Source organism: Anas acuta, chromosome 1 (assembly GCF_963932015.1).
Source record: "Anas acuta chromosome 1, bAnaAcu1.1, whole genome shotgun sequence".
NCBI classification, from domain to species: Eukaryota; Metazoa; Chordata; class Aves; order Anseriformes; family Anatidae; genus Anas; species Anas acuta.
Window position 1 is genome coordinate 125011685 of NC_088979.1, and position 25335 is coordinate 125037019.

The 25335-nt window shown below is 49.0% G+C and overlaps 1 protein-coding gene across 7 annotated transcripts; it reads right to left on the reverse strand.

Moving 5' to 3' along the window:
* Positions 1-7953: 7953 nt before the first annotated feature.
* LOC137865655 (C-type lectin domain family 4 member D-like) lies at positions 7954-24667 on the reverse strand. 7 transcript variants are annotated; one of them, XM_068700909.1, is made up of 6 exons: positions 24252-24667; positions 12458-12553; positions 11228-11320; positions 9283-9434; positions 8925-9055; positions 7954-8656 (listed from the first exon to the last, which is right to left on the reverse strand). In XM_068700909.1, exons 1-6 carry the CDS (start codon positions 24286-24288, stop codon positions 8497-8499), a joined length of 669 nt encoding a protein of 222 aa, XP_068557010.1. In that variant the 5' UTR covers positions 24289-24667; the 3' UTR covers positions 7954-8496. The 7 variants fall into 7 exon arrangements, with proteins under 7 accessions (XP_068557010.1, XP_068557000.1, XP_068556992.1 ...); XM_068700899.1 differs by lacking the exons at positions 9283-9434; positions 11228-11320; positions 12458-12553 and adding exons at positions 19653-19804; positions 21593-21685; positions 22759-22854; XM_068700891.1 differs by lacking the exon at positions 24252-24667 and adding an exon at positions 13202-13423.
* Between the last annotated feature and the right edge of the window lie 668 nt (positions 24668-25335).

The following is a 25335-nucleotide window of genomic DNA, read 5'->3' on the forward strand; positions in this document are numbered from 1 at the left end:
ACATGCTTCATACCAAGCCTGTTGCTGTGCCAGCAAAGAGCCAGAGATGACTACTGCAGTAGAAGTTGCATACACCCAGTGAGTCTTAACGCTTCAGAGATAACCTGTGTGTAACGGTCCTGTCACACACAGCCAGGGCTCTGGGAGGGACCGGGCACAGGAAACCAGCTGTGGGGTTTTCATATGTTGCCATGCTGCAGGTCTTACCTGAGAGAGAAACAGGAGCGTGTGCCAGGAGTCTAGCCTGCACATGGTTGACCAGGTATGAGGACGTGGCCCCAGCAGCAAAATTAGTAGGTCCTTTGGTCACCCCTCCCACCTCAGAGCTAATCCTGGACTCAACAGATGCAGTGGGTGTCCTGGGAGGCCGGCACCTCAGTGGGCCCTGTCAGGGCACACCTGCCCAGGCTGGACGATGCTGGAGAAGAGGCAGGGAGAGGCAGGGCGGTTGCTGCCCGTGAGGGCCCCTCCAGAAGTGCAATGCATATTGCCTTCACTTCCACCTGAGTCTTGCTGCAGACCGTGTGCCCCTGTGGCTCCCACCCCTTTCTGTTTCCTGGTCCCTATGCCCCCACCTCTGTTTGCCTCGGGAAGCATCATCTGCCTTGGTGCTCCCAAACAACCCGTGCCAGTTCCCCATGCAGCGCCGATGTGCATCTCCTGGCTGTGTTGTTCTGTCCTACCTATAACGTGAGCCGTCCCTCTGTGTCCCAGTGCAGGGGAGAATTTGTACTGGAGAAAAGGTGGCTGACCAGGAGAGTTGGCTTCCTAAATGCATCCATGGGAGTCGTTGTGTGGGTGGTGGCAGAAGCTGCCGAATGCCATAGCCCAGCAGATGCAAGGCGGCTGCATTGCCATGTCCCTAGGTCCAGGCTGTAGCGAGGCTGAGTGTGTACACCAAACAGGCACAGCTGCACACATTCACACAGCATGTACGTTTACTAACTAACGTATGGTTACTAACACCTATGAAACAAAATATTACATGGGCCTGTCTGCTCACAATACTGGGCAATGGCAATACGTGGATCGGACTCCATATAAGAAGATGGGCACGTGAGTATCCCGAGCGAGTGAGGAAAGTCCTGCAACTCACACCACTTCATCCAAGGGACCAATACACAGTGCAAGGCAAGGGCTGTGTCATTGAGGGGTGTCTGTCCCTAACTGCCCTGAAAAGTCAGGGAGACACAAGTAGTCTTCTTTGCCTTTTCTGATCTGTCACATTTTTGTTCACTTTTGTTTTGCACAACTGTTTGAGATGACTTCACCCCAACTGTCAGGCAGGCCAATGCATTCTCAATAGGGGAACTTTCTTTTACAGGTTCTGGAAACCTGGAGAACCCAATTTGCTCTTTGCAGAAAAATGTGCTGCAATTCATGTCAAGGGAAGCACGGACTCCAACACATACAGTAACTAGAACAACATCCTTTGCTCTACAAGTTGCTACAGAATTTGTGAATTGGCAGTCAAATTTGTCTGAGGGAGGTGTCCTGGTTTTGGTTGGGATGAAGTTAATTTTCTTCACTGTAGCTGGTATTGTAGTGGAACAAACTTTTCCTTGGAAAAGAAGAGGTATTGTCTAAGTTTATTTAAGGATCCCTATAATCAACAATCATTTATGTAGCACAGGACAAAAAATAATCTATATTCAATGTTTAATCTAGACTCTGTTTGATCAGGGGCAAAATGCTCTTTCTGAAAGAAAGAATGGAAAGGAGGCAACAGAAGGTAGCCTGAAGTTGTCCTTAGGTGATGTGACCACATATGGATAAAAAGGGTTAGGGTACTTCATTAGGGAAGACCACTGAAGACCACCAGCTATATATGCATTTATTGGTTACAATATAAAGCTTTCTTGAGATGTTTTGATATTTGTGAAATTATACTGGTTTCTCTCGCAGAAGCATAGAAGAGAATCTCCTGATCCCATCTTCCTGATTACATATGCATGTACAACAGGCACAAACCCATTCTCTTGCATTGGTTGTATGATACATTAAATGAAGGTAGACATAGGCATTTGTCGCTATCTCTGCTTCATGCAGCCAGTCTTGATGGATAAGTTGTGAAACTCTGAGTAAGAGTTTCAGCCGTGTGTCCTCAAGACAATACCTTTGAGTAGTTCAGCCCAGTAGCAGTATCTGGAGTTTAGGCATGGTTGGACTCAGTACTCAGCTGTCTAACATTAGGACTGCCCTTCTACTTGCTCCCTAGCTGCCCAGCACTGGTCTTCTGTGATGGGCTGCTCCCACAGGCTGCCAGCAGAAATGACCAGGGACCACATCTCAGTCACGCTCTGTATTACTGATAGTCCCAGGCTCATTTTTGTTGAAGAGGCCTATGTCGCAGCAACAAGCATTAGGATGTGCCAAAAAGCATCTGGAGGCATTGTAGTAACCACTAAATCCCACCCTGGGCTGGTGTCATATCTAGCACAAGGCCTTGGGGAGGGTGTGGGGGGTGTTGAATCGGGTGTGAGAAATGTGGCTTGTAAGCAGGGAATTTAACAAAGCTGTAAGACACAGGACACTGTACTTATGGTCACATTCCCATTTCACAAAATGAACTTCACTTGCTTTCACATGAAATGATGTCAAAAGAAACCACATCCTTTTTTATAAGACATAAATGATCTGATATGGGAGACCATGTAACAGGAGAGTGCAGAGGTATGAAAACACCCCTGGGTCCTTCAAGTGTAGTGTGACGGCAAGGGCATAAAATGTTGAAATTGAGCAACATAACACCCTGAGGTCCTGTAGTTCTTGGTAGAGGCCTTATCTGATAACTGTGAGATTGTTTACCAAAAAGTCCCTCTCTGCTCTGCACAGCTCTTTGTTTTGTATTTTCTAATCTTTCAGCTGTTTGCACTCAACTCTTTTTAGTCTCCCAGTCATGTGTCTTTCCTCAGTCATCATCTTCAATCAGACCATTTGTTTTGGGGATATGGAAGAGGAAAAAACAGTGGCAACAGGGCTTACAGGCTGGCTGCATTTGAAGTTGGGTATGTGTGGTGGTTTCACACTGACAGCTAGCTGAAGTCCACCACACTACTCTCTTACTCTCACTCCTCAAAAGAACAGGGACAGAAAAAAAAGGGAGATTTAAAAGAAAAAAGCCTACAAGTTGAGAGGAGGACAATTTAATTAATTAAAGGAAAATAATAATAATAAAAAGCAAAGGTCATAATAATTAAAAACAAAGATAATGCAGAAGCAAAGGAAGAAAAAAAAACATTCTCTACTTCCCATCAGCAACAAATATTTGGTCGTATCTTGGGAAGCAGGGCCTCAATGTATGTAGTGGTTGTTTAGGGTTGGCGTTTTCATAATGAACACCCCTCCTTCCCCTTCCTCAGTTTTTGTTTCTGAGTACAGTGTCATATGGCATGGAATATCCTTTTTATCCCTTTGGTCAATTTAGGTCAACTGCCCTTGTGATGTCCTCTCTCCACCTCTTCCCCTCTTCCCCGGCCTACTGGCTTTTGGTATGCTGGGGTTGGAGGTGGGTGGGATTGGAGAGATGGTCTTGATACTGTGCCAGCCCTGCTTAGCAATAGACAAAACATTGGTGTGGTACCAATGCTGTTCTAGCTACGGGTACAGAGCACAGCACTATAGGAGCTGCTAGAGGGAAAGTTAACTCCATCCCAGCCAGACATGGTACCGTATTTTGTCTACATGCAATAGGAGGTCTTGCTACATCCCTTTCATTGTGCTCACATTACAAGAAGATTGAGACTGTACACTGTGCATATGTGTACCCATCTTGTCTCCCACCTGCATGGTCTCCCAGATGTACCATTTATTTCACTAATTAGAATGAAAAAAAAAGAGCATAATACAGATAATCTTACGTCCCATCAGATGTTGGGAACACCAGGTTGTGCAGCACCAGACTGACTTCCATTCAGGTCATGGTATGAGGTGCAGATCCTGTCAATGGAGAGGCTCTGCAATACTTAGAGCACTTGAAGGACTAAAAGCTGTCACAAAACTTTCTCAGAAGAAAACAATCATAGAATCATAGAATATCCCAAGTTGGAAGGGACCCATAAGGATCATCAAGTCCAATTCCTGGCACTGCACAGGTCTGCCCAAAAGTTCAGACCATGTGACTAAGTGCACAGTCCAATCGTTTCTTAAATTCAGACAGGCTTGGTGCAGTGACTACTTCAGTGAGAAGCCTGTTCCATTGTGCGACCACCCTCTCGGTGAAGAACCTCTTCCTGATGTCAAGCCTAAACTTCCCCTGCCTCAGCTTAACACCATTCCCATGGGTCCTATCACTGGTGTTTACAGAGAATAGGTCACCTGCCTCTCCACTCCCCCTCGCGAGGAAGTTGTAGACCGCGATGAGGTCCCCCCTCAGCCTCCTTCTCCAGGCTGAACAGGCCCAGTGCCCTCAGCCACTCCTCATACGTCTTCCCCTCCAGGCCCTTCACCATCTTTTTCGCCCTCCTCTGGACACTCTCCAACAGTTTCATGTCCTTTTTGTACTGTGGTGCCCAGAACTGCACACAGTACTCGAGGTGAGGCCACACCAGCGCAGAGTAGAGCAGGACAATCACCTCCCTCGACCAACTTGATGCTTGATGCACCCCAGGATAAGGTTGGCCCTCCTGGCTGCCAGGGCACACTGCTGGTTCATGTTCAACTTGCTGTCAACCACAACCCCCAGATCCCTCTCTGCAGGGCTGCTCTCCAGCGTCTTGTCACCCAGTCTGTACATATGGCCAGAGTTGCACTGTCCCAGGTGCAGGACCCAGCACTTGTTCTTGTTAAACTTCATGCAGTTGGTGATTGAACAACCCTGTTCAGCATTTACATTGCCAAAGAGATAAGAGGTTCACAAGAGAACATGTTGCTTCACTTTAGATAAAGGCAAGGAAACACAGATGCAGACCTGTTTTGCAACTTCATCTTGAACTACTAAGCTCAGCACTACCTACATTTTAGCCAGCAACATCTGACATGGATGAGAAGAATAATTTTGCATTCAAATTTTGTATCTCAGCTCAATGACTAGCAAACAATTCTTCATGGATTAATTTAGCCTATTAACAATCTACCACTTTCCCTCTGCCACAGGATAATACACTCTGCAGAGTGAAGGACAAAGGCTCGTATTTGATAGCTGATGTAAGAGGAGATAGAGTCTGTATTTGTGAAATCTGATGTATCAATCATTGATGTAATAAGTCTCCCTAAGAGTTTGGGAATTCATATATTTATAGATATTTACAATAGATATTCAAATGTTCGATATGTTTACCCCATATTATTTCCTCTGAGCAGATTTTTGGATTCCTAAAGAGCTGCTGAAACCTACATGGAATCCCCCACTCTCTCCCTCTGTAGAGCCTTGCAAAACAGGAATGGAGTATCCCATTACGTATTTCCACAGAAACTGGAAAAGGCAAAAAAGTGATGATCAGTATACTTCATGATAGTATCTGCAGTCCTGTTTTCAGGTGAGCATCTTGGCCACATCCCAACTGCCTGTGAGGACAAGGCCCGGATGCTGGCATATTCCCTTCTCTTTTGGAAAGGAGCTCAAATTTGAGAATGGGGAAAGAGTCACAGTGACATTCAGTTCTACAGCTATATGCACTGTAGCTGAGAAACAGTCTGACTGCAGAAAAAAATCTGTCTTCATTCAAACATGAATTTGCCTCTGATTTTCCTCAGGAAAGATAGACTGTATCCATTGATTGATTACTTGGCAAGAGACAGAAAGAAAATGCCAGGCATCACTGAAGAAAGAGGAAATCAAGAATGGGAAAGGAACAATACTGTGTTATGTTTTCAGAAAGTGCCCAATTAAAATGTGTCCTGCAAGAGCTGGAATAGCTGGTATAGGTAAACATGCGGAAAGCAAACTCCACAATCAGTAAGACTGTAAAGTAGGTATGTTTATTCAGCGCTGGGTGGCACAGGGGGTAATCCCACCAAAGTCGTGTGCACCCCAACGTGGCACTTGCCTTGGTTATATGTGGTGAAGAGTTACGTATGCATGAAGTTTCTTGAGAAGCCTATACATACGCGTGACCTATCCCCACTTAGTATTAAAATTAGTTCCAGGGAGTCATTTTTCCTCCCATCCACGCTTGCACAATGTTTTCTGGTAGTGGTTGCCGGGGGTCGACCGTTTAACTTACAGTTGGTCAGGCATGATTTCCCTTTGGTAGGTCCATGCTCACTACTCCTGATGATTGTCTCTCACTTCATGTGCCTGGCAATGTTTTCCAGGATTAGCTGTTCTATCACCTTCCCAGTGACTGAGGTCAGGTTGACTGGCCTGTAGTTCTCTGGGTCCTACTTCTTGCCCTATTTGAGCATAGTGATGATATTTGCCTTTCTCCAGTCTTTGGGCAGTTCTCCCACTTGCCATGATTGAGCAAAGATTATAGAGTGGCCTCACAATCACATCTGCTGGCTCCCTCAGCACTCATGGGTGCATGCCATCATGGTCCATGGACTTGCAAATGTCCAGTTTGTTCACATATTCCTTGACCCAATCCCCTCCCACAAAAGATACATCATCCTTGTTCCAGCTATTGAACCCGGCCTCTGGAACCTGGGATTCCTGAAGGCCAGTTTTGCTGGTAAAGTCTGTGGCAAAGAATGCATTCAGTACCTTGGCCTTTTCACTGTCCCATCTAACCAAGTCTCCCATTTCCTTCAGGAGAGGGCTCACATTTTTCCTAGTCTTCCTTTTGTCACTAGGTAATTGTAAAAGCCCTTCTTGCCCTTGATGTCCTTGCCATATGCAGTTTTATCTGGGCTTTAGCTTTCCTAACTTTATCCCTGGCTGCTTGGACATTGTATCCTACCTGGCTATCTGTCCTCGTTTCAACTGTCTGTAGGCTTCCTTTTTATGTCTGAGTTTGGCCAAGATCTCCTTGTTCATCCATGCAGGCCTTCTGCTGTTTTTGCCTGGCCTCCTCTTCATTGGCATGCATCATTCCTGAGCTTGGAGGAGCTGATCCTTGAGTATTAACCAGCTTTCTTGGCCTCTCTTCCCTCCAGGGCTTTATCCCATGGTACTCTACCAAGCAGATCCTTGAAAAGGCCAAAGTCTGCTCTCATGAAGTCCTGGATTGTGAGCTTGATGTTTCCATTTGGACATTGAGTCACTGATTGCTACTCTTTGAATGCAACCATCCTGCCAACTCCTCATCCCCTGAATAGTCCATCAAATCCATCTTTCTTCAATTGACAAAGACGTTGTGTGGAACTGTGCCAATGGCCTTACAGAAGTTCAGGTAGATGACATCAATCATTATCCACCAATACAGTCACCCCATCATAGGAGACCACTAGATTAATCAGGCACAATGTGTCCTTGGTGAAGCAATATGAGTTGTCTCTAATCACCTTCCTGTCTTTCATATGCCTTTACATATCTTCCAGGAGGATCTGTTCCATGAAAGTGCAAGAAAGAGAAAGCAGAAGAAAGTAAGAAAGAGCTCGAGAGAGGGTGAGGGGGAGACAAAGGAAAAGAGGGAGATTGGGAGGAAGGGAGAGAGATGGGGAGAGATAGGAAGGGAGAGGGAAAGAAATAGAGAACGCAAGTGACACACAACACAATTGCTCACTCCTACCTGACCAATGCCCAGCGAGTCCTTGAACAATGGCAGTCCTCCCATTCCTGGCCAACTGCACCAGCTTTTATTGTTGGGCACGATGTTATATGGCATGGAACATTCCTTTTGTCCATTCGGGTCAGCTGTCCTAGTTGTGTCCTCTCCCAGCATCTTGTAACCCCCCAGCCTCTTTGCTAGCCAGGCAGCATGAGAAACAGAAGACTCTGTGTAAGCACTGCTCAGCAACTACTCAGTTTGTTGTCAACATTATTTTCCTCCTGAATCCAAAATATGTCACAATACTGTAATTCCAAAAACGTGGATCCTTTACCTGGTGTGCAACAAATCAATTCTCACACAGTCAGGAGAGATATTGCTTTTATTCAGGCCTGGGTACTTGATAGATTTTCCATAACTCAAGCACGCCCACTGCTGGTTTCTTTGCTACAGTAAATTCATGCATATTCTCTCTATTTAATACATATTAATACTAATCTACATGACTTCCATAATCCTGTGGCATCATTCTTCTTGCCACCTTTTCAGACCCTTCTGCTCATACATTTTTCTTTGGGGGCCCTTGGTGGTCTTCAGTGGTCTTCCCTAACCCTTTTCATCCATATGTGGTCACATCACCTAAGGACAATTTAAGGCTGCTTTCTGTTGCCTCCTTTCCATTCTTCCTTCGAGAAAGAGCAATTTGTCCCTGATCAAATGGACGCTAAGTTAAACATTGAACATAGATTATTTTTTGTCCTGTGCTACATAAATGATTGTTGATTATAGGGATCCTTAAATAAACTTAGACGATACCTTTCATTTCCAAGGGACAGTTTGTTCCACTACAATACCAGCTACAGTGAAGAAAATTAACATCATCCCAACCGAAACCAGGACACCTCCCTCAGACAAATTTGACTGCCAATTCACAAATTCGGTAGCAACTTGTAGAGCAAAGGATGTTGTTCCAGTTACTGTATGTGTTGGAGTCCGTGCTTCCCTTGACATGAATTGCAGCACATTTTTCTGCAAAGAGCAAATTGGGTTCTCCAGGTTTCCAGAACCTGTAAAAGAAAGTTCCCCTATTGAGAATGCATTGGCCTGCCTGACAGTTGGGGTGAAGTCATCTCAAACAGTTGTGCAAAACAAAAGTGAACAAAAATGTGACAGATCGGGAAAGGCAAAGGAAAATATTTGTGTCTCCGTGACTTTTCAGGGCAGTTAGGGACAGACACCCCTCAATGACACAGCCCTTGCCTTACACTGTGTGTTGGTCCATTAGACGAAGTGGAGTGAGTTGCAGGACTTTCCTCACTCTCTCGGCATACTCACGTGCCCATCTTCTTATATGGAGTCCGATCCACCCATTGCCATTTCCCAGTTTTGTGAGCAGACAGGCCCATGTAATATTTTGTTTCATAGGTGTTAGTAACTAGTCCTTTCACTGAGCTAAAGAGGAACTCCTAGAAAAAAAAAAAAATAATAATCTACATGAGTAACAAAATTGAACAGTGAGAGGTGGCAGGAGTCCCAGTGGGGTGGAGCTGGTGTCAGACTGGAGCCAGTGCTGAGTGCATGCAGCAAGGACATCCCCCCTCCACTGCAGGAGCCAGGAGGGGCTCTGAGGCCCCTCCAGGCCCGGCACTCCTGTCTCCAGGCTGCTCTGGCCCTCTCTCAGCCATGCACTTACCTGCTCTGCTTCTGTATTGATGACCACCAGCTGGGAGTCCATCCCACTGCAGTTCTGCTGGCTCTCATTCCAGGGCATCTGATCATCTGAGAAGTAATAGCAGCTTTCCTGAAAGGGTCTCCAGCCCTCTGGACAGCACTTCCAGCTGTCCTCTGTAGGGGAAGAAGAGCCTGTGTTGGACAAGATGCGCTGTGCCTCTTCTCAGTGAGCTCAACACAGAACCCCAAGTATCAGGGAAGGGGTTTGAACTGCACATTTCTTTTTGGACTGCGGTAAATGTTCTCTTTTGTGCTCCACAAACAGCACCATTGACACCCTGACAGATTGCTGTCACAGGGCCCCTGCTTAAAGAGCTTTTTCCCTTGTTCTATCGTGCCCATTCAAGCTCTCACTGGGGAGAGGCACTTTCTGCCTCACTGTTCCTGAGGAAGTCAGATGGGAAGTAGCTGGCAACACTCCTCTGGGGACACAGACATCAGAAAAGCATTGTCCAAGTGATTAGCTCTCATCTCATACACAGGAACAAACATACACAGTAAACTAGGCTGGCAGCCTCACTGCCAACACAGGTAGTTTCTTACACAAGCCGTGCATGTTTTCCTAGAAATTTGCCATACACGCAGAAAGTCGCACGATGGATTGAAAAGCATGGGCACATTCTCTTAAGCACAAGGTTATCTTTTTTCAGGTTATATATACCTCTATCTGTAAGCTGTTTCTATCACACACAGAATATAGCTCAATATGGAACATGTCCAACAAACAAGTCCTTCCAGTCTAGTCAACCAACAAAGACACTCTGGTACACTGAGCAGAGCTGAATCCCAGACCTCACAGGGACTGTCTTCTTGGGTTCCCCACACAGGAGCTCTCCAGGGGCTCCCTGTGCTAATCTATGCAATCAAGGTGTGACTGCCAAATGCTGTAACCAGCTGCTGCTGATATGGGGCCAGAAAAATGAAAGGAACAGGGAAGGGAGGAGAGGCCCAGGAGGCTGTGGTCCAAAACAAGACCACAGAGGAACCAAAACCAGAAGCAAAGAATTCTTGTGCTGCAAGAACCACATGAAAAGCAACGAACCTGCCTGCCTGCAATGCTTCTGCCTGGGTAGGTGCTTAGTTCTTCCAGTACCTACAGGTATATATTTGACCATGCCCCTTCCACACACATATCCTCTTCCAGCAGAGTGAAGATGCAGGCTTCAGGGCTCACACTCTTCAAAAGCTCCCAGCTTCCATGCATGAGGCTGCGGAGTCCCTTACTGCGGAGATATTCAGGGCCCATCTGGATGACTACCTGGGCAACCTGCTCTAGGGAACCTGCTTTGGCAGGGGAGTTTGAACCCAATGCTCTCTTCATGTATCTCCCAACCCCTACAATTCTGTGATTCTGTGAAATGAAAAGCTGCTCATTTCACACAGTTTAAATCTAATCAGGGTCAAAGCAGTTGTCTCAGATTCCCTTCTTGGCACCAAATCGAGAGAGTGAAAAGTCCAGGGAGTGGAAGAAGTAGAAAAAAAATGTTAATTTACCTGTGTTCTTCTATATTAGATCAAAGTTTACCGTTGCATTTGTAGAAACAGAAAACCTGGCACTGGAGAGCACAGGCTTGAGCCATCCCTTACAAAAGGATGAAGTGCTTTTGGCTAGATTTGTGAACTGGACTGGAGCTGAGGGGCTGTATGTGGGCAGAGAATGGGACGAGTGATCACAAGGTAGAACTGGAGCAAGCCACCCCCTTCCACTGGCCCAGGACATGTTTTCAGAGCATCCTAAGTCAGACTTGAAAACACAGCATTTTCTTTCCTCATGTCTCCATCTTCCTTCCCTAGGGCAATCCAGCTCTGGCTGACAATCCCGTTCCCAAACTCAAAAGCTGACTTACAGCAAAATAAACGTGGGGGACGTGGTCAGTGTCACTCCCAAGGCTCTTAGCAGCACTCACTTTGGCTTGCAGATCCACCGGGGATGCAGTGCCACCCTTGAGCATTCTCAGGCAGAGTCTTGTACTGGCCACAGCTCCTGTGAAAGAGAACAACTGGGAAGAGAGGAAAGAGAAGGAAGGCGCTACTGTCATCCTTTCAGATGAGAGGAAAGAGAACAACTGGGAAGAGAGGAAAGAGAAGGAAGGCGCTACTGTCATCCTTTCATCCTCACTCATGGGCAAGCTGTCCTGCCCTCCACCTTCTGGCTGAGAGCTCCCTCAGAGACTCGGTTACACCAACAAGCTCTGAAAATTGTATCCTGAAGGAAAAGAGCAGACAGCTTTCCCCACTACGGGTCACTCCCTCCCTTGGGCAAACACTGATCAGATGAGCCCCCCTCACCTCAGCTGGCTGAGACTCATTTTCCCAGTTGACAAAGCCCAGCTAAGACATCCTTAGAGGATGGGATCAGGAAAAGGTCAAAGAAGTTGTGAGACCATCCCAGTAAAGGTGGAATATCAATATGCATTCCCTCTTAATCTGCCTGTGTTCTGCAGCTTTAGAGCACCCTTTTCACTCATGCCAAGAGGGGAAGAACTGCTGAGTGCTGAGGCCTCACCCAAGGGAGTTGAACACCACAGGAGAGTTATCGCAGAGCAGTAACGATACTCCAGGACACTACATGCAACATATTTCCCTTCTGTTTGTTCCAGGCGGTGTGGGTGGGATGCAGCTGAAGCATTTTGGAGGATTTACGCCTCACTCTGCTCAACCGTGGGCAGCCCTGGTAGCAGGATGTCCAGGGAGATCATGCTGGCTCCTCAGCTGCAACAGGGTCACGAGGAGCTCTGAGGGAGACCACAAATGCGGCCAGGAGAACTGAGAGCCAACAGCCAGCCTTCGGGGAACCTGCTCAGATGTCGTCTGGCACTACGGAGACTTCTCGGCCCTGTTGCAGTGGCAGGGCAGGAACTGATGGGTTTCACCCAGGACTGGCTTTATCTGCACGGGTGGGCAAGTGAGAGGAGCTGTGGGAAGGCCCTGCCAGGACACTACCTGCTAACTGTGCAAGGGACGCGGCTCCCCAGCTAAGAGGCAGCGTGGGAAAGGGGCAGCAGAACAGGCTGTTTGGGTGCAGGGCAGTCACCTGCTGGCAAAGAGGCTGGGGTTTTCTTTGTCCACCTGACACCAGGCAACTTCAGGCCCCATTCCCTTCCTCCCCGCGGAAGTAAAGGGACCCTGGCACCCACCGAGGCCGACGGTCATAAGGGCAGTTTTGACGGCAAGGGCAGAAACGAGCAAGACCCAGGGGCTCAGGCGGGAACAGCTGCTCCCTTCTGCTGGGGCTGAAAAACACAAGGCAAGAGTGGAAATCCCCGGCCCAGAGTCGGGGGGGCAGGATAATCCAAGGGGCTGCGTGCCCTGACAGCCTGCTGATAACCCTGTCCCAAGGCCTGGCAGGTCCCGCAGGCACTGTAACCAGCTCGTGCTGTCTGTCACTGGCAGTGGGTCACACCTGCAGCGTAGGGCAACACGGGGACTGCCCTCTTGCTTCATGTCAAAAGCCATAGCTGCGCTCTTCCCAAGCTGCACTACTTTTCTTCTCCCGTCACACCTCTTTCCTGACCTGCACACCTTCCTGGTTGCCCTCCCTTACCCCGTCTTTCACTGAATGCTCTTTCTCTACCTCCCTCCTCCTCACCTCTCTCTGGAGCTTCTTTCTCTCAGCGACCCAACTCTTAGTTGGGCTCTGGCCCCCAGCCTCTTTTACACAACAGCGAGTGGTCACTTACTCAAAGGACTCACAGTCCAGCTCGGTTTCTGTGGCGGCAGACACGCAGAAGAGATGGTTTCTACCCTGAGAATGGGCACTGGGTCTTTCTCCTGGTACACAGCCAGCCACGGTACCATGCCCTTTATATATCCCAACCCCGTATTTTCCCCCACCTTCTCCTTCTCCTAGAGGAGGACAGAAAGGAAGGCTTAATGGTTACCTGCAGTCCCAGGACTGACTCTCTCTTGCTGGTTCATTATTGCTGCCACAGCATCACTTCTCCACCAAGAGTCCGTCCACGTTACCAGTACAGCCACAAGCACAGCCCTCCGGCAGGAGGAGAAGCTAGGGCAGCTCCCACAGTGCCGGGCAGTCTGCACGGACTCGAATCCAATGTGCAGACAGAGTCATAGATGGGGTATTCCCCACAGCACATGGAGATGGGGGAATTTTCACCATTTCTCTGTCAGGACGTTTCACAAGAGGCTTGTTGCAACCTAGAAACTCACAGAGGCAAAGGAAAACAGACGAAAAACAGAACCACTGCTGCTCAGACCATCTCCTTTTGTACATTTTCAAGCAGCTTCACAAGACACATTAGTGGTGTTTTTATCTTTCCTTGGTGAGAGAATACGTGTGTGAAAATGCCTATGCTGTTGGTATTTGCTAGCAAAGGGATAATAAACACACTTACAAGGGCCTACAAAAGCAGCCAGAACACCACAGGAAGGCCCATGTGTGGCTCAGCCTGGGCAAGTCCCCATGCGAGGCCCAAGCCCAGTAACCCAGAGCTCAGGAACTTGCCATCATGGTTTCTGACTAATTGCTGAGGAAACAAGGATGGTGCTTGGAACAGAGAGGAGGGGTTGCACGTGACTTGCCGAAACGTAGCCAGAGATCAGAAGGGATCACCAGATCATGTCAGCAGCCCTGCCTGTGACAGATCGCGAAGCTTTACTCTGTCACCACTACATGAGGCACACATGGTGCTAGTAGCACTGCTCGGGGTGACTTGATTGAAAACTCTGGAGGATGTAAGCATCCCTAAGGATATCCCGAAGGAAAAAGAAACCCTGCTGGGCCTCTCTGCGCTCTGAACTGAGTGCTGTGGGCATGCAGACACTGCTCTTCCACACCCCATCAGTTAGCTTTGTCCCTGTGAAGAGGCAGGCAAGTATGTGCTGAGGAAGAAATGGGATAGCTAACAACATGAGCATCAAAGGCTCAGAAGGGCAGGGCACACAGTTGTTGATAAATGAGGACAAACCTAAACTGTGTGTAGAAATGTGCACAAAAGTCTCAGACCATGCCAACAGCGCTGTTGCATTGGAAAGACGGTCCATAAACATGCTTGCTGGTATTGTCCTAGAAGGAAGTAGCTACTAGAAGGTACTTGCTACTGGGTTCACAGCACAGTGAGAGATTCTAGAATGAAATTTTAGAACAAAGCTTGTTAACAAAGATGAATTGTACCACTCCTGCCCCAAAATGAGAATGTGTGCTGTTTGTTCTTGCTCTGTAATATGCCTGACTCTGTGGTTGAGCTGAGGGCAGCTGATCAGGAAGGAAGATGCAGAGGGTAGGGAACTGTTACAGGGAAAATCTGCTCATATTGCACAGCTTAAATCTAATCGGTCTTGAGGCAGTACATTAATGACACGTAGTTAACTGGCAACCCACGATCCATATATTCGGGATCATTATCAGGAATATTATCAGGAATAATATTATCAGGAATAGTATCAGGAATATTTGGTATGGGAGGCAACGTGGTAGGGGTCTACTACAGGTCTCCAGATCAGGAGGAGGAAGTCGATGAGGCCTTGTACGAGCAGCTGCTAGTAGCCTCACGATCACGAGCGCTGGTCCTCATGGGGGACTTCAATTACCCAGACATCTGCTGGGTAAGCAACTCAGCCAGGCACGAGTAGTCCAAATGGTTCCTACAATGCGTTGAGGACAATTTTCTGATGCAGGTGATGGAGGAGCCGACGAGGCGGTGGGTGCTCCTGGACCTTGTTCTTACTAACAGGGATGGCCTTGTTAGGGATGTGAAGGTTGGGGGCAGCAACCATGAGATGGTGGAGTTCCAGATGGGACTAGGCAAAGGAAGTAAGGCTAAAAGCAGGATTGCCACCCTGGACTTCTGAAGAGCCAACTTCAACCTCTTCCGGGACCTGCTTGGGAGTATCTCATGGGATAGGTTGCTAGAAAGCAAGGGTGCTTGTGAGAGCTGGGCTACATTTAAGCAGCACTTCTTCCATGCTCAGGGTCTGTGCATCCCAAGGAATAGGAAGTCGGGGAAGGGGGGCAGGAAACCCGCATGGATAAGCAAGGAGCTTATCGATAAGATCAAAAGGAAGAGGAGGGTCTATGAAATGTGGAAAAAGGGCCTGTCGTCTTGGGAGGAGTATAGATGTGTTGTCAGGGCCTGCAGGGATGCGACGAGGAAGGCTAAAGCCCACCTAGAGATGAGGCTTGCAAAAGAGATAAAGGATAACAAGAAGGGTTTTTTCAAGTATGTAAACAGCAAGAGGAAGACTAGGGATAAGGTGGGTCCCTTCCTGAATGAGGGGGTTGTCCTGGTCACGGGGGATGCTGAGAAGGCAGAGATACTGAATGCTTTCTTTGCTTCACTCTTTGCTTCAAGGACACTCCCCTGGGACTCTCTTGTTTGTCCTCTTCACGGTGAGGGTGACGGAGCATTGGAACAGGCTGCCTAGGGAGTGTTTGGAGTTTCCTTCTCTGGAGATATTCAAGGTCGTTCTGGATGCCTACTTGGGCAGCCTGCTCTGAGGAACCTCCTTTGGCAGGGGTTTGGACCTGATGATCTTTTGAGTTCCCTTCCAACCCCTACAGTTCAGAGATTCTGTGATTCTGTGATATAATGGATCAATGACACATTAATAAACAGCTATGGGTTTCTAAACAGCTTCCTGCAGCTACCCCCCCAGAACTCCAGACCCCACATGTGATCATACACACACTTGCACAAGCTCCTGACCCTGCCCTCACTCCTGCGGCGGGAAGTGCAGCTTACGAAAACACATCCTCTTTTCTGGGTGTGTGGGTGCCCCTGTTTACAGGGGCTTCCTGCTGCTGGTGCAGGTTCTGTGTGCGTCCACACCACTTCATGCAGTCTGCTGACCCACAGGCTGCTGAGGAAGCTCAAGGGCACATGCATCTGCTGAAGCTGTGGGTGTGTACTTGCCGTACCCCTTACAGCCAGGAATGACGGCTGAATGCCTGCCCATGGCATCCAACTCTGCTTATAGATGTTCTAACCTGGCAGAGTTGCCAGGGTCTCTTGTGCCTGTCCCTGAACCACTGAAGACAGTGGTACTTGGTTTTACCAAGTTCATTGCTAGGAAATGCTAGTTGGAGGCCCCGGAGATTCTTGAGTCTACTTTCCCAGACGCTTGCAATACAGACAAGAGCCAACAAGAACAGCACGGATACAACAAGATCAGTGGGATGTGGAGAGAAGAAAATACTTCAGCAACAGGGGTCTTGCATGGCCTTGCAATCTAGGGTGCAGGTACTGGATACTCAATGATCCCTCCTGGAGGGATCCATACTGCATATATGTAAGCATATATTTTCTGCTAACAAGCTTTCACCCTGAGCAGCCAGAGAGGGCAGTAGGGTGAGGCTGCTGGTGCTGTTTGTGTTAAGTGCTTTTCAGCAGTGCTCATCTGTCTGCATGCTATGCATACTTGTACCTGTATACGTACACGCTGTGTGAATGTGTGCAGCTGTGTCTGTTTGGTGCACACACTCAGCCTCGTTACAGCCTGGACCTAGGGACATGGCAATGCAGCTGCCTTGTGTCTGCTGGGCTATGGCATTCGGCAGCTTCTGCCACCACCCACACAACGACTCCCATGGATGGGTTTAGGAAGCCAACTCTCCTGGTCAGCCACCTTTTCTCCAGTACAAATTCTCCCCTGCACTGGGACACAGAGGGACGGCTCACGTTATAGGTAGGACAGAACAACACAGCCAGGAGATGCACATCGGCGCTGCACGGGGAACTGGCACGGTTTGTTTGGGAGCACTGAGGCAGATGATGCTTCCCGAGGCAAACAGAGGTGGGGGCATAGGGACCAGGAAACAGAAAGGGGTGGAGAAGGATGGGAGCCACAGGGGCACACGGTCTGCAGCAAGACTCGGGTGGAAGTGAAGGCAATATGCATTGCACTTCTGGAGGGGCCCTCACGGGCAGCAACTGCCCTGCCTCTCCCTGCCTCTACTCCAGCATCGTCCAGCCTGGGCAGGTGTGCCCTGACAGGGCCCACTGAGGTGCCAGCCTCCCAGGACGCCCGCTGCATCTGTTGAGTCCAGGATTAGCTCTGAGGTGGGAGGGGTGACCAAAGGACCTACTAATTTTGCTGCTGGGGCCATGTCCTCATACCTGGTCAACCATGTGCAGGCTAGACTCCTGGCACATGCTCCTGTTTCTCTCTCAGGTAAGACCTGCAGCATGGCAACATATGAAAACCCCACAGCTGGTTTCCTGTGCCCAGTCTCTCCCAGAGCAACAGGACCGTTATACACAGGTTATCTCTGAAGCGTTAAGACTCACTGGGTGTATGCAACTTCTACTGCAGTAGTCATCTCTGGCTCTTTGCTGGCACAGCAACATGCTTGGTATGAAGCACGTGCATGTGCAAACTACCTCAGCTTAGAGAGGGAAAGGGAAAGAGAGAGAGGGGGAGTGAGCCCAGAGCCTTTTTTATCGGTGTAATATTGTATTTTCTGCTTCACAGGAAATCAGTATTTGTTCAGCAAAGCCAATGCTGAACAGGACCCTCTATGACCCAGCAAGGAGCAGACACCTCTTCTCAAGGAGAGAAAGGGAACAGCAGCTCTGAGCATCCTTCTTGCATTCCTGCATCTTCTTCCTTCAGGAGAGCTCCACCTCTTTTCAGCCAGCAGCTGCCAGACCCACACAGAGAGAACAGGATGACTGACAGAAGAGCCCAGGAACTGCTCTGATGACCCCGAACCCTCGTGTGTCAGTCCCATGGAGGCAATGGCTTTGAAAGAAAGGCATTGACCCATTTCCCATACAGACATGACCCTTCACCTGCCATGCTTACCTGGAGCTTCCATTGCCAAATCTGTCTTCACCAACCATGGGATGGGATGGTCAGCCTGAGAAAGCACAGGCAGAGATCTTCTAGCATTTATTGTTTCTACTTCAGGGGTACTTTGAGAAATACACATGCACAGGGGATGCTGGATGCAGAGCAACATCACTCCCAGTCTCATCATCCCACCAGCAGAGGCAAGATAAAGGCTCCAAGGCTCTCCTACCCCTCCCAACACAGCCCTCTGCTGTTCCCAGTTCGCTGCTAATCTCAGGATGAGGATTCCTCCATCATAGAGTTACTGCTGCATTTTCACAAATCCGATAAGAACGTATTCTGCACGGGACATCATTCCAGTTTCGGAAAATATCTTTATGGTAACTGATTACAACACACATCTCTTCAGGAATATCACTTGGCTCCCCAGACCTCCAGAACCTGAGAGAGAGACAGACATGTTACTCCCTGTGCACCCTGCAAGCACATTGCTGGAAAAGGCCACACGTGGAACACAAGGCTTGGAGGGGAGACACTCCAGGTGCAGTTTGATGGACAGAAGTCGTACCCTTCCTCGCACTCTGCTAATCCCACTGGCAGCAGTCTTACATGCAAACCTGACTTCTTCCTAGAACCAACACAGCAGGGAGCTGTTCAGTCCTGGTGGGCAGAGCTGCTCACCACAGCTCACCCCAGGCACTTCACAGCCAGCAGGGGATGCGTCTCTTCCAGAAGAAACATCTGCAAGCCAAGCCCTGGTGATCTCTCCAGCACCCCATTGCTTCTGCAGCATCACAGCACTGGCCCAGCATGTGCCTACACCTGCACACATACAGCAACATATACCATGTGCCAACACCTGCACACCTACAGGAACATAGACCATGTGCCTACACCTGCACATGTGTGTGGTGGGGCAGTACGGAGGTCAGGCAAGGCTTGTCCTGTATGAATTCATGTATTTCTCCTGATGAAATGCAGCTTCTTCTCTGCCTACAGCACCCATGGCCATGTCACAGATAATTTATTGCTAACCACTAACCAGCATGGATGGATCTGTAGGAACCTGGTATCCTGCAAAGCCCTTGCCAGCTCCATCATTGTCCTCTCACAGACAGCCATGGCATATCCCTCCCATGCTCATCAGACACCCTCACATCTCTTCCACCCTCTTGCACTACCCGGAGCCACACCAAACCCCCTCCGTCATGGGATACTCACGCTGCTGTTTCATTATAGGGAGTCTGGTCTGCCCAGCGCCACTGGCCCACCTCCTGTGCCCTCAGACCGATGTATAAATTGATGCTGTGTTGTTGGTATTTCATCTGTCTTCCTATTTCCTTATAGATGAAATCCTGGAAATCAGGCAGAGTACAACGTCCATGAGGTTCAGGACTGAACAGAGGGAGGTGGCAGGAGTCCCAGTGGGGTGGAGCTGGTGTCAGACTGGAGCCAGTGCTGAGTGCATGTAGCAAGGACATCCCCCCTCCACTGCAGGAGCCAGGAGGGGCTCTGAGGCCCCTCCAGGCCCGGCACTCCTGTCTCCAGGCTGCTCTGGCCCTCTCCCAGCCCTGCACTTACCTGCTCTGCTTTTGTATTGATCACCACCAGCTGGGAGTCCATGCCACTGCAGTTCTGCTGGCTCTCATTCCAGGGCATCTGATCATCTGAGAAGTAATAGCAGCTTTCCTGAAAGGGTCTCCAGCCCTCTGGACAGCACTTCCAGCTGTCCTCTGTAGGGGAAGAAGAGCCTGTGTTGGACAAGATGCGCTGTGCCTCTTCTCAGTGAGCTCAGCGCAGAACCCCAACTATCAGGGAAGGGGTTTGAACTGCACATTTCTTTTGGACAGCCATAAATGCTCACTTCTGTGCTCCACAAACAGCACCATTGACACCCTGACAGATTGCTGTCACGGGGCCCCTGCTTGAAGAGCTTTTTCCTTTATTCTGTCGTGCCCATTCAAGCTCTCACTGGGGAGAGGCACTTTCTGCCTCACCGTTCCTGAGGAAGTCAGATAGGAAGCGGCTGGCAGCACTCCTCTGGGGACATGACATGAGAAAAGCATTGTCCAAGTGATTAGCTCTCATCTCATACACAGGAACAAACATACACAGTAAACTAGTCTGGCAGCCTCACTGCCAACACTGGTAGTTTCTTACACAAGCCGTGCATGTTTTCCTAGAAATTTGCCATACACGCAGAAAGTCTCATGATGGATCGAAAAACATGGGCACATTCTTTTAAGCATGAGGTTATCTTTTTTCAGGTTATATATACCTCTATCTGTAAGCTGTTTCTATCACACACAGAATATAGCTCAATATGGAACATGTCCAACAAACAAGTCCTTCCAGTCTAGTCAACCAACAAAGACACTCTGGTACACTGAGCAGAGATGAAGATGCTTGCCCTAAATCCCAGACCTCACAGGGACTGTCTTCTTGGGTTCCCCACACAGGAGCTCTCCAGGGGCTCTACGTGCTAATCTATGCAATCAAGGTGTGACTGCCAAATGCTGTAACCAGCTGCTGCTGATATGGGGCCAGAAAAATGAAAGGAACAGGGAAGGGAGGAGAGGCCCAGAAGGCTGTGGTCCAAAGCAAGACCACAGAGGAACCAAAACCAGAAGCAAAGAATTCTTGTGCTGCAAGAACCACATGAAAAGCAACGAACCTGCCTGCCTGCAATGCTTCTGCCTGGAGAGGTGCTTAGTTCTTCCAGTATCTACAGGTAAATATTTCACCATGTCCCATGCACTCACATATTCTCGCCCAGCAGAGTGAAGATGCAGGCTTCAGGGCTCACACTCTTCAAAAGCTCCCAGCTTCCATGCATGAGGCTGTGGAGTTCCTTTCTCTGGAGATATTCAAGGCCCATCTGGATGTCTTCCTGGGTAACCTGCTCTAGGGAATCTGCTTTGGCTGGGGGGTTTGACCCAATGCTCTCTTCAAGTCAATCCCAACCCTGTGAAATGAATAGCTGCTCATTTCACACAGTTTAAATCTAATCAGGGTCAAAGCAGTTGTCTCAGATTCCCTTCTTGGCACCAAATCAAGAGAGTGAAGAGTCCAGGGAGTGGAAGAAGTAGAAAAAAAATATTAATTTACCTGTGTTCTTCTGTAGTAGATCAATGTTTACCAATACATTTGTAGAAACAGAAACCCTGGCACTGGAGAGCGCAGGCTTGAGCCATCCCTTACAAAAGGATGAAGTGCTTTTGGCTAGATTTGTGAACTGGACTGGAGCTGAGGGGCTGTATGTGGGCAGAGAATGGGACGAGTGATCAGAAGGTGGACATGGAGAACCCCACCCCCTTCCACTGGCCCAGGACATGTTTTCAGAGCATCCTAAGTCAGACTTGAAAACACAGCATTTTCTTTCCACACATCTCCATCTTCCTTCCCTAGGGCAATCCAGCTCTGGCTGACAATCCCGTTCCCAAACTCAAAGGCTGATTTACAACAGAATAAATTTTGGGGACGTGCTCAGTGTCACTCCCAAGGCTCTTAGCATCACTCACTTTGGCTTGCAGATCCACCAGGGATGCACTGCCACCCTTGAGCATTCTCAGGCAGAGTCTTGTACTGGCCACAGCTCCTGTGAAAGAGAACAACTGGGAAGAGAGGAAAGAGAAGGAAGGCGCTACTGTCATCCTTTCATCCTCACTCATGGGCAAGCTGTCCTGCCCTCCACCTTCTGGCTGAGAGCTCCCTCAGAGACTCGGTTACACCAACAAGCTCTGAAAATTGTATCCTGAAGGAAAAGAGCAGACAGCTTTCCCCACTACGGGTCACTCCCTCCCTTGGGCAAACACTGATCAGATGAGCCCCCTTCACCTCAGCTGGCTGAGACTCATTTTCCCAGTTGACAAAGCCCAGCTAAGACATCCTTAGAGGATGGGATCAGGAAAAGGTCAAAGAAGTTGTGAGACCATCCTAGTAAAGGTGGAATATCAATATGCATTCCCTCTTAATCTGCCTGTGTTCTGCAGCTTTAGAGCACCCTTTTCACCCATGCCAAGGAGGGGAAGAACTGCTGAGTGCTGAGGCCTCACCCAAGGGAGCTGAACACCACAGGAGAGTTATCGCAGAGCAGTAACGATACTCCAGGACACTACACGCAACATATTTCCCTTCTGTTTGTTCCAGGCGGTGTGGGTGGGATGCAGCGGAAGCATTTTGGAGGATTTACGCCTCACTCTGCTCAACCGTGGGCAGCCCTGGTAGCAGGATGTCCAGGGAGATCATGCTGGCTCCTCGGCTGCAACAGGGCCACGAGGAGCTCTGAGGGACACCACAAATGCGGCCAGGAGAACTGAGAGCCAACAGCCAGCCCTTGGGGAACCTGCTCAGATGTCGTCTGGCACTAAGGAGACTTCTCGGCCCTGTTGCAGTAGGAGGGCAGGAACTGATGGGTTTCACCCAGGACTGGCTTTATCTGCACGGGTGGGCAAGTGAGAGGAGCTGTGGGAAGGCCCTGCCAGAACACCACCTGCTAACTGTGCAAGGGACGCGGCTCCCCAGCTAAGAGGCAGCGTGGGAAAGGGACAAGCAGAACAGGCTGTTTGGGTGCAGGGCAGTCACCTGCTGGCAAAGAGGCTGGGGTTTTCTTTGTCCACCTGACACCAGGCAACTTCAGGCCCCGTTCCCTTCCTCCCCGCAGAAGTAAAGGGACCCTGGCACCCACCGAGGCCGACGGTCATAAGGGCAGTTTTGACGGCAAGGGCAGAAGCCAGGAAGACCCAGGGGCTCAGGCGGGAACAGCTGCTCCCTTCTGCTGGGGCTGCAAAACACAAGGCAAGAGTGGAAATCCCCGGCCCAGAGTCGGGGGGCAGGATAATCCAAGGGGCTGCGTGCCCTGACAGCCTGCTGATAACCCTGTCCCAAGGCCTGGCAGGTCCCGCAGGCGCTGTAACCTGCTCGTGCTGTCTGTCACTGGCAGTGGGTCACACCTGCAGCGTAGGGCAACACGGGGACTGCCCTCTTGCTTCATGTCAAAAGCCAAGCCTGTGCTCTTCCCAAGCTGCACTACTGTCCTTCTCCCGTCACACCTCTTTCCTGACCTGCACACCTTCCTGGTTGCCCTCCCTTACCCCGTCTTTCACTGAATGCTCTTTCTCTACCTCCCTCTGTACTGGTTCTGGCTGGGATGTTAACTTTCCCTGCAGCAGCCCATACAGTGCTGTGCTCTGCACTTGTAGCTGGAACAGCAGTGGTATCACACCAGTGTTGTGTCTGCTGCTGAGCAGTGCTGGCACAGCATCGGGCCTCTCTCTAACCCTCCTAGGGGTGGGCAAAAAAGTGGGAAGAGAAACATCACCAGGGCAGCTGACCTAAACCAACCGAAGGGATATTCCATACCATCTGATGCCACACTCAGCAATAAAAGGTGGAAACAGCAAGAAGAGGGGAGGGCTGGGCTCTCGTGAAAACGTCGGTCCTCCTCCCAAACACCGGTTACGTGCGTTGAGGCCCTGCTTCAAGGATGTGGTCAAGCATCGCCCGTTTGTGGGAAGTAGAGGGTAATTTCTTTCCTCTGCACTTCCACATAGCCTTCATTAGTTTTATTTGCTTGTTTTCCTCCCTTTTTTTCCTTTCCCCCTCACTTTTCCCCTTTTCTTATTTTTCTTTTCTTTAAAATGTTTCGTTCATAAGAATCGTTCTATTATTATTAGTAGTAGTAGTAGTAGTTATTATTATTATTATTATTATTATTATTATTATTATTATTATTATTATTATTATTTCCCTTTAATTAAATTATCCTTATCTCAACCCGTGAGTTGTTCTTTGCTTTACTTCTTCCCCTCCTCATCAAAGGAAGGGGAGTGAGAGAGCGGTGGTGTTTAGCTGCCCAGCACGGTAAAAACACCAACCCTCCTCCTCATCTCTCTCTGGAGCTTCTTTCTCTCAGCTTCCCAACTCTTAGTTGGGCTCTGTCCCCCAGCCTCTTTTACGCAACAGCAAGTGGTCACTTACTCAAAGGACTCACAGTCCAGCTCGGTGTCTGTGGCAGCAAACACGCAGAAGAGATGGTTTCTACCCTGAGAATGGGCACTGGGTCTTTCTGCTGGTACACAGCCAGCCACGGTACCATGCCCTTTATATAACCCAGCCCCGTATTTTCCCCCACCTTCTCCTTCTCCTAGAGGAGGGCAGAAAGGAAGGCTTTATGGTTACCTGCAGTCCCAGGACTGACTCTCTCTTGCTGGTTCATTATAGCTGCCACACCATCGCTCTTCTCCACCAAGAGTCCGTCCACGTTACTGGTATGGCTACAGTCACAGCCCTGCTGCAGGAGGAGGAGCTAGGGCTGCTCCCACAGTGCCAGGCAGTCTGCACGGAACCGAATGTGATGTGCAGACAGAGCCATAGATGGGGTATTTCACACAACACATGGAGATGACAAATTTTCATCGTTTCCCTGTCAGGACGTTTCACAAGAGGCTTGTTGCAAAACAGAAACTCACAGAGGCAAAGGAGAACAGATGAAGAACTAAACCACTGCCCTCAGACCATCTCCTTTTGTACATTTTCAAGCAGCTTCACAAGATACATTAGTGGTGTTTATCCTTCCCTGGTGAGAGAGAACGAGTGTGAAAATGCCTGTGCTTTTTTGTGTATTTGCTAGCAAAGGGATAAATAATAATAAACACACTCACTAGGGCACATGACTTGCTGATATGGAGCCGGAGATCAGAAGGGATCACCAGATCATGTCAGCAGCCCTGACTGTGACAGATCGCAAAGCTTTACTCTGTCACCACTACGTGAGGCACACATGGTGCTTGTAGCACTGCTCGGGGTGACTTGATTGAAAACTCTGGAGGATGTAAGCATCCCTAAGGATATCCCGAAGGAAAAAGAAGCCCTGCTGGGCCTCTCTGCGCTCTGAACTGAGTGCTGTGGGCATGCAGACACTGCTCTTCCACACCCCATCAGTTAGCTTTCTCCCTGTGAAGAGGCAGGCAAGTATGTGCTGAGGAAGAAATGGGATAGCTAACAACATGAGCATCAAAGGCTCAGAAGGGCAGGGCACACAGTTGTTGACAAATGAGGACAAACCTAAACCGTGTGTAGAAATGTGCACAAAAGGCTCAGACCATGCCAACAGCGCTGTTGCATTGGAAAGACGGTCCATAAACATGCTTGCTGGTATTGTCCTAGAAGGAAGTAGCTACTAGAAGGTACTTGCTCTAGAAGGTTCACAGCACAGTGAGAGATTCTAGAACGAAATTTTAGAACAAAGCGTGGTAACAAAGAT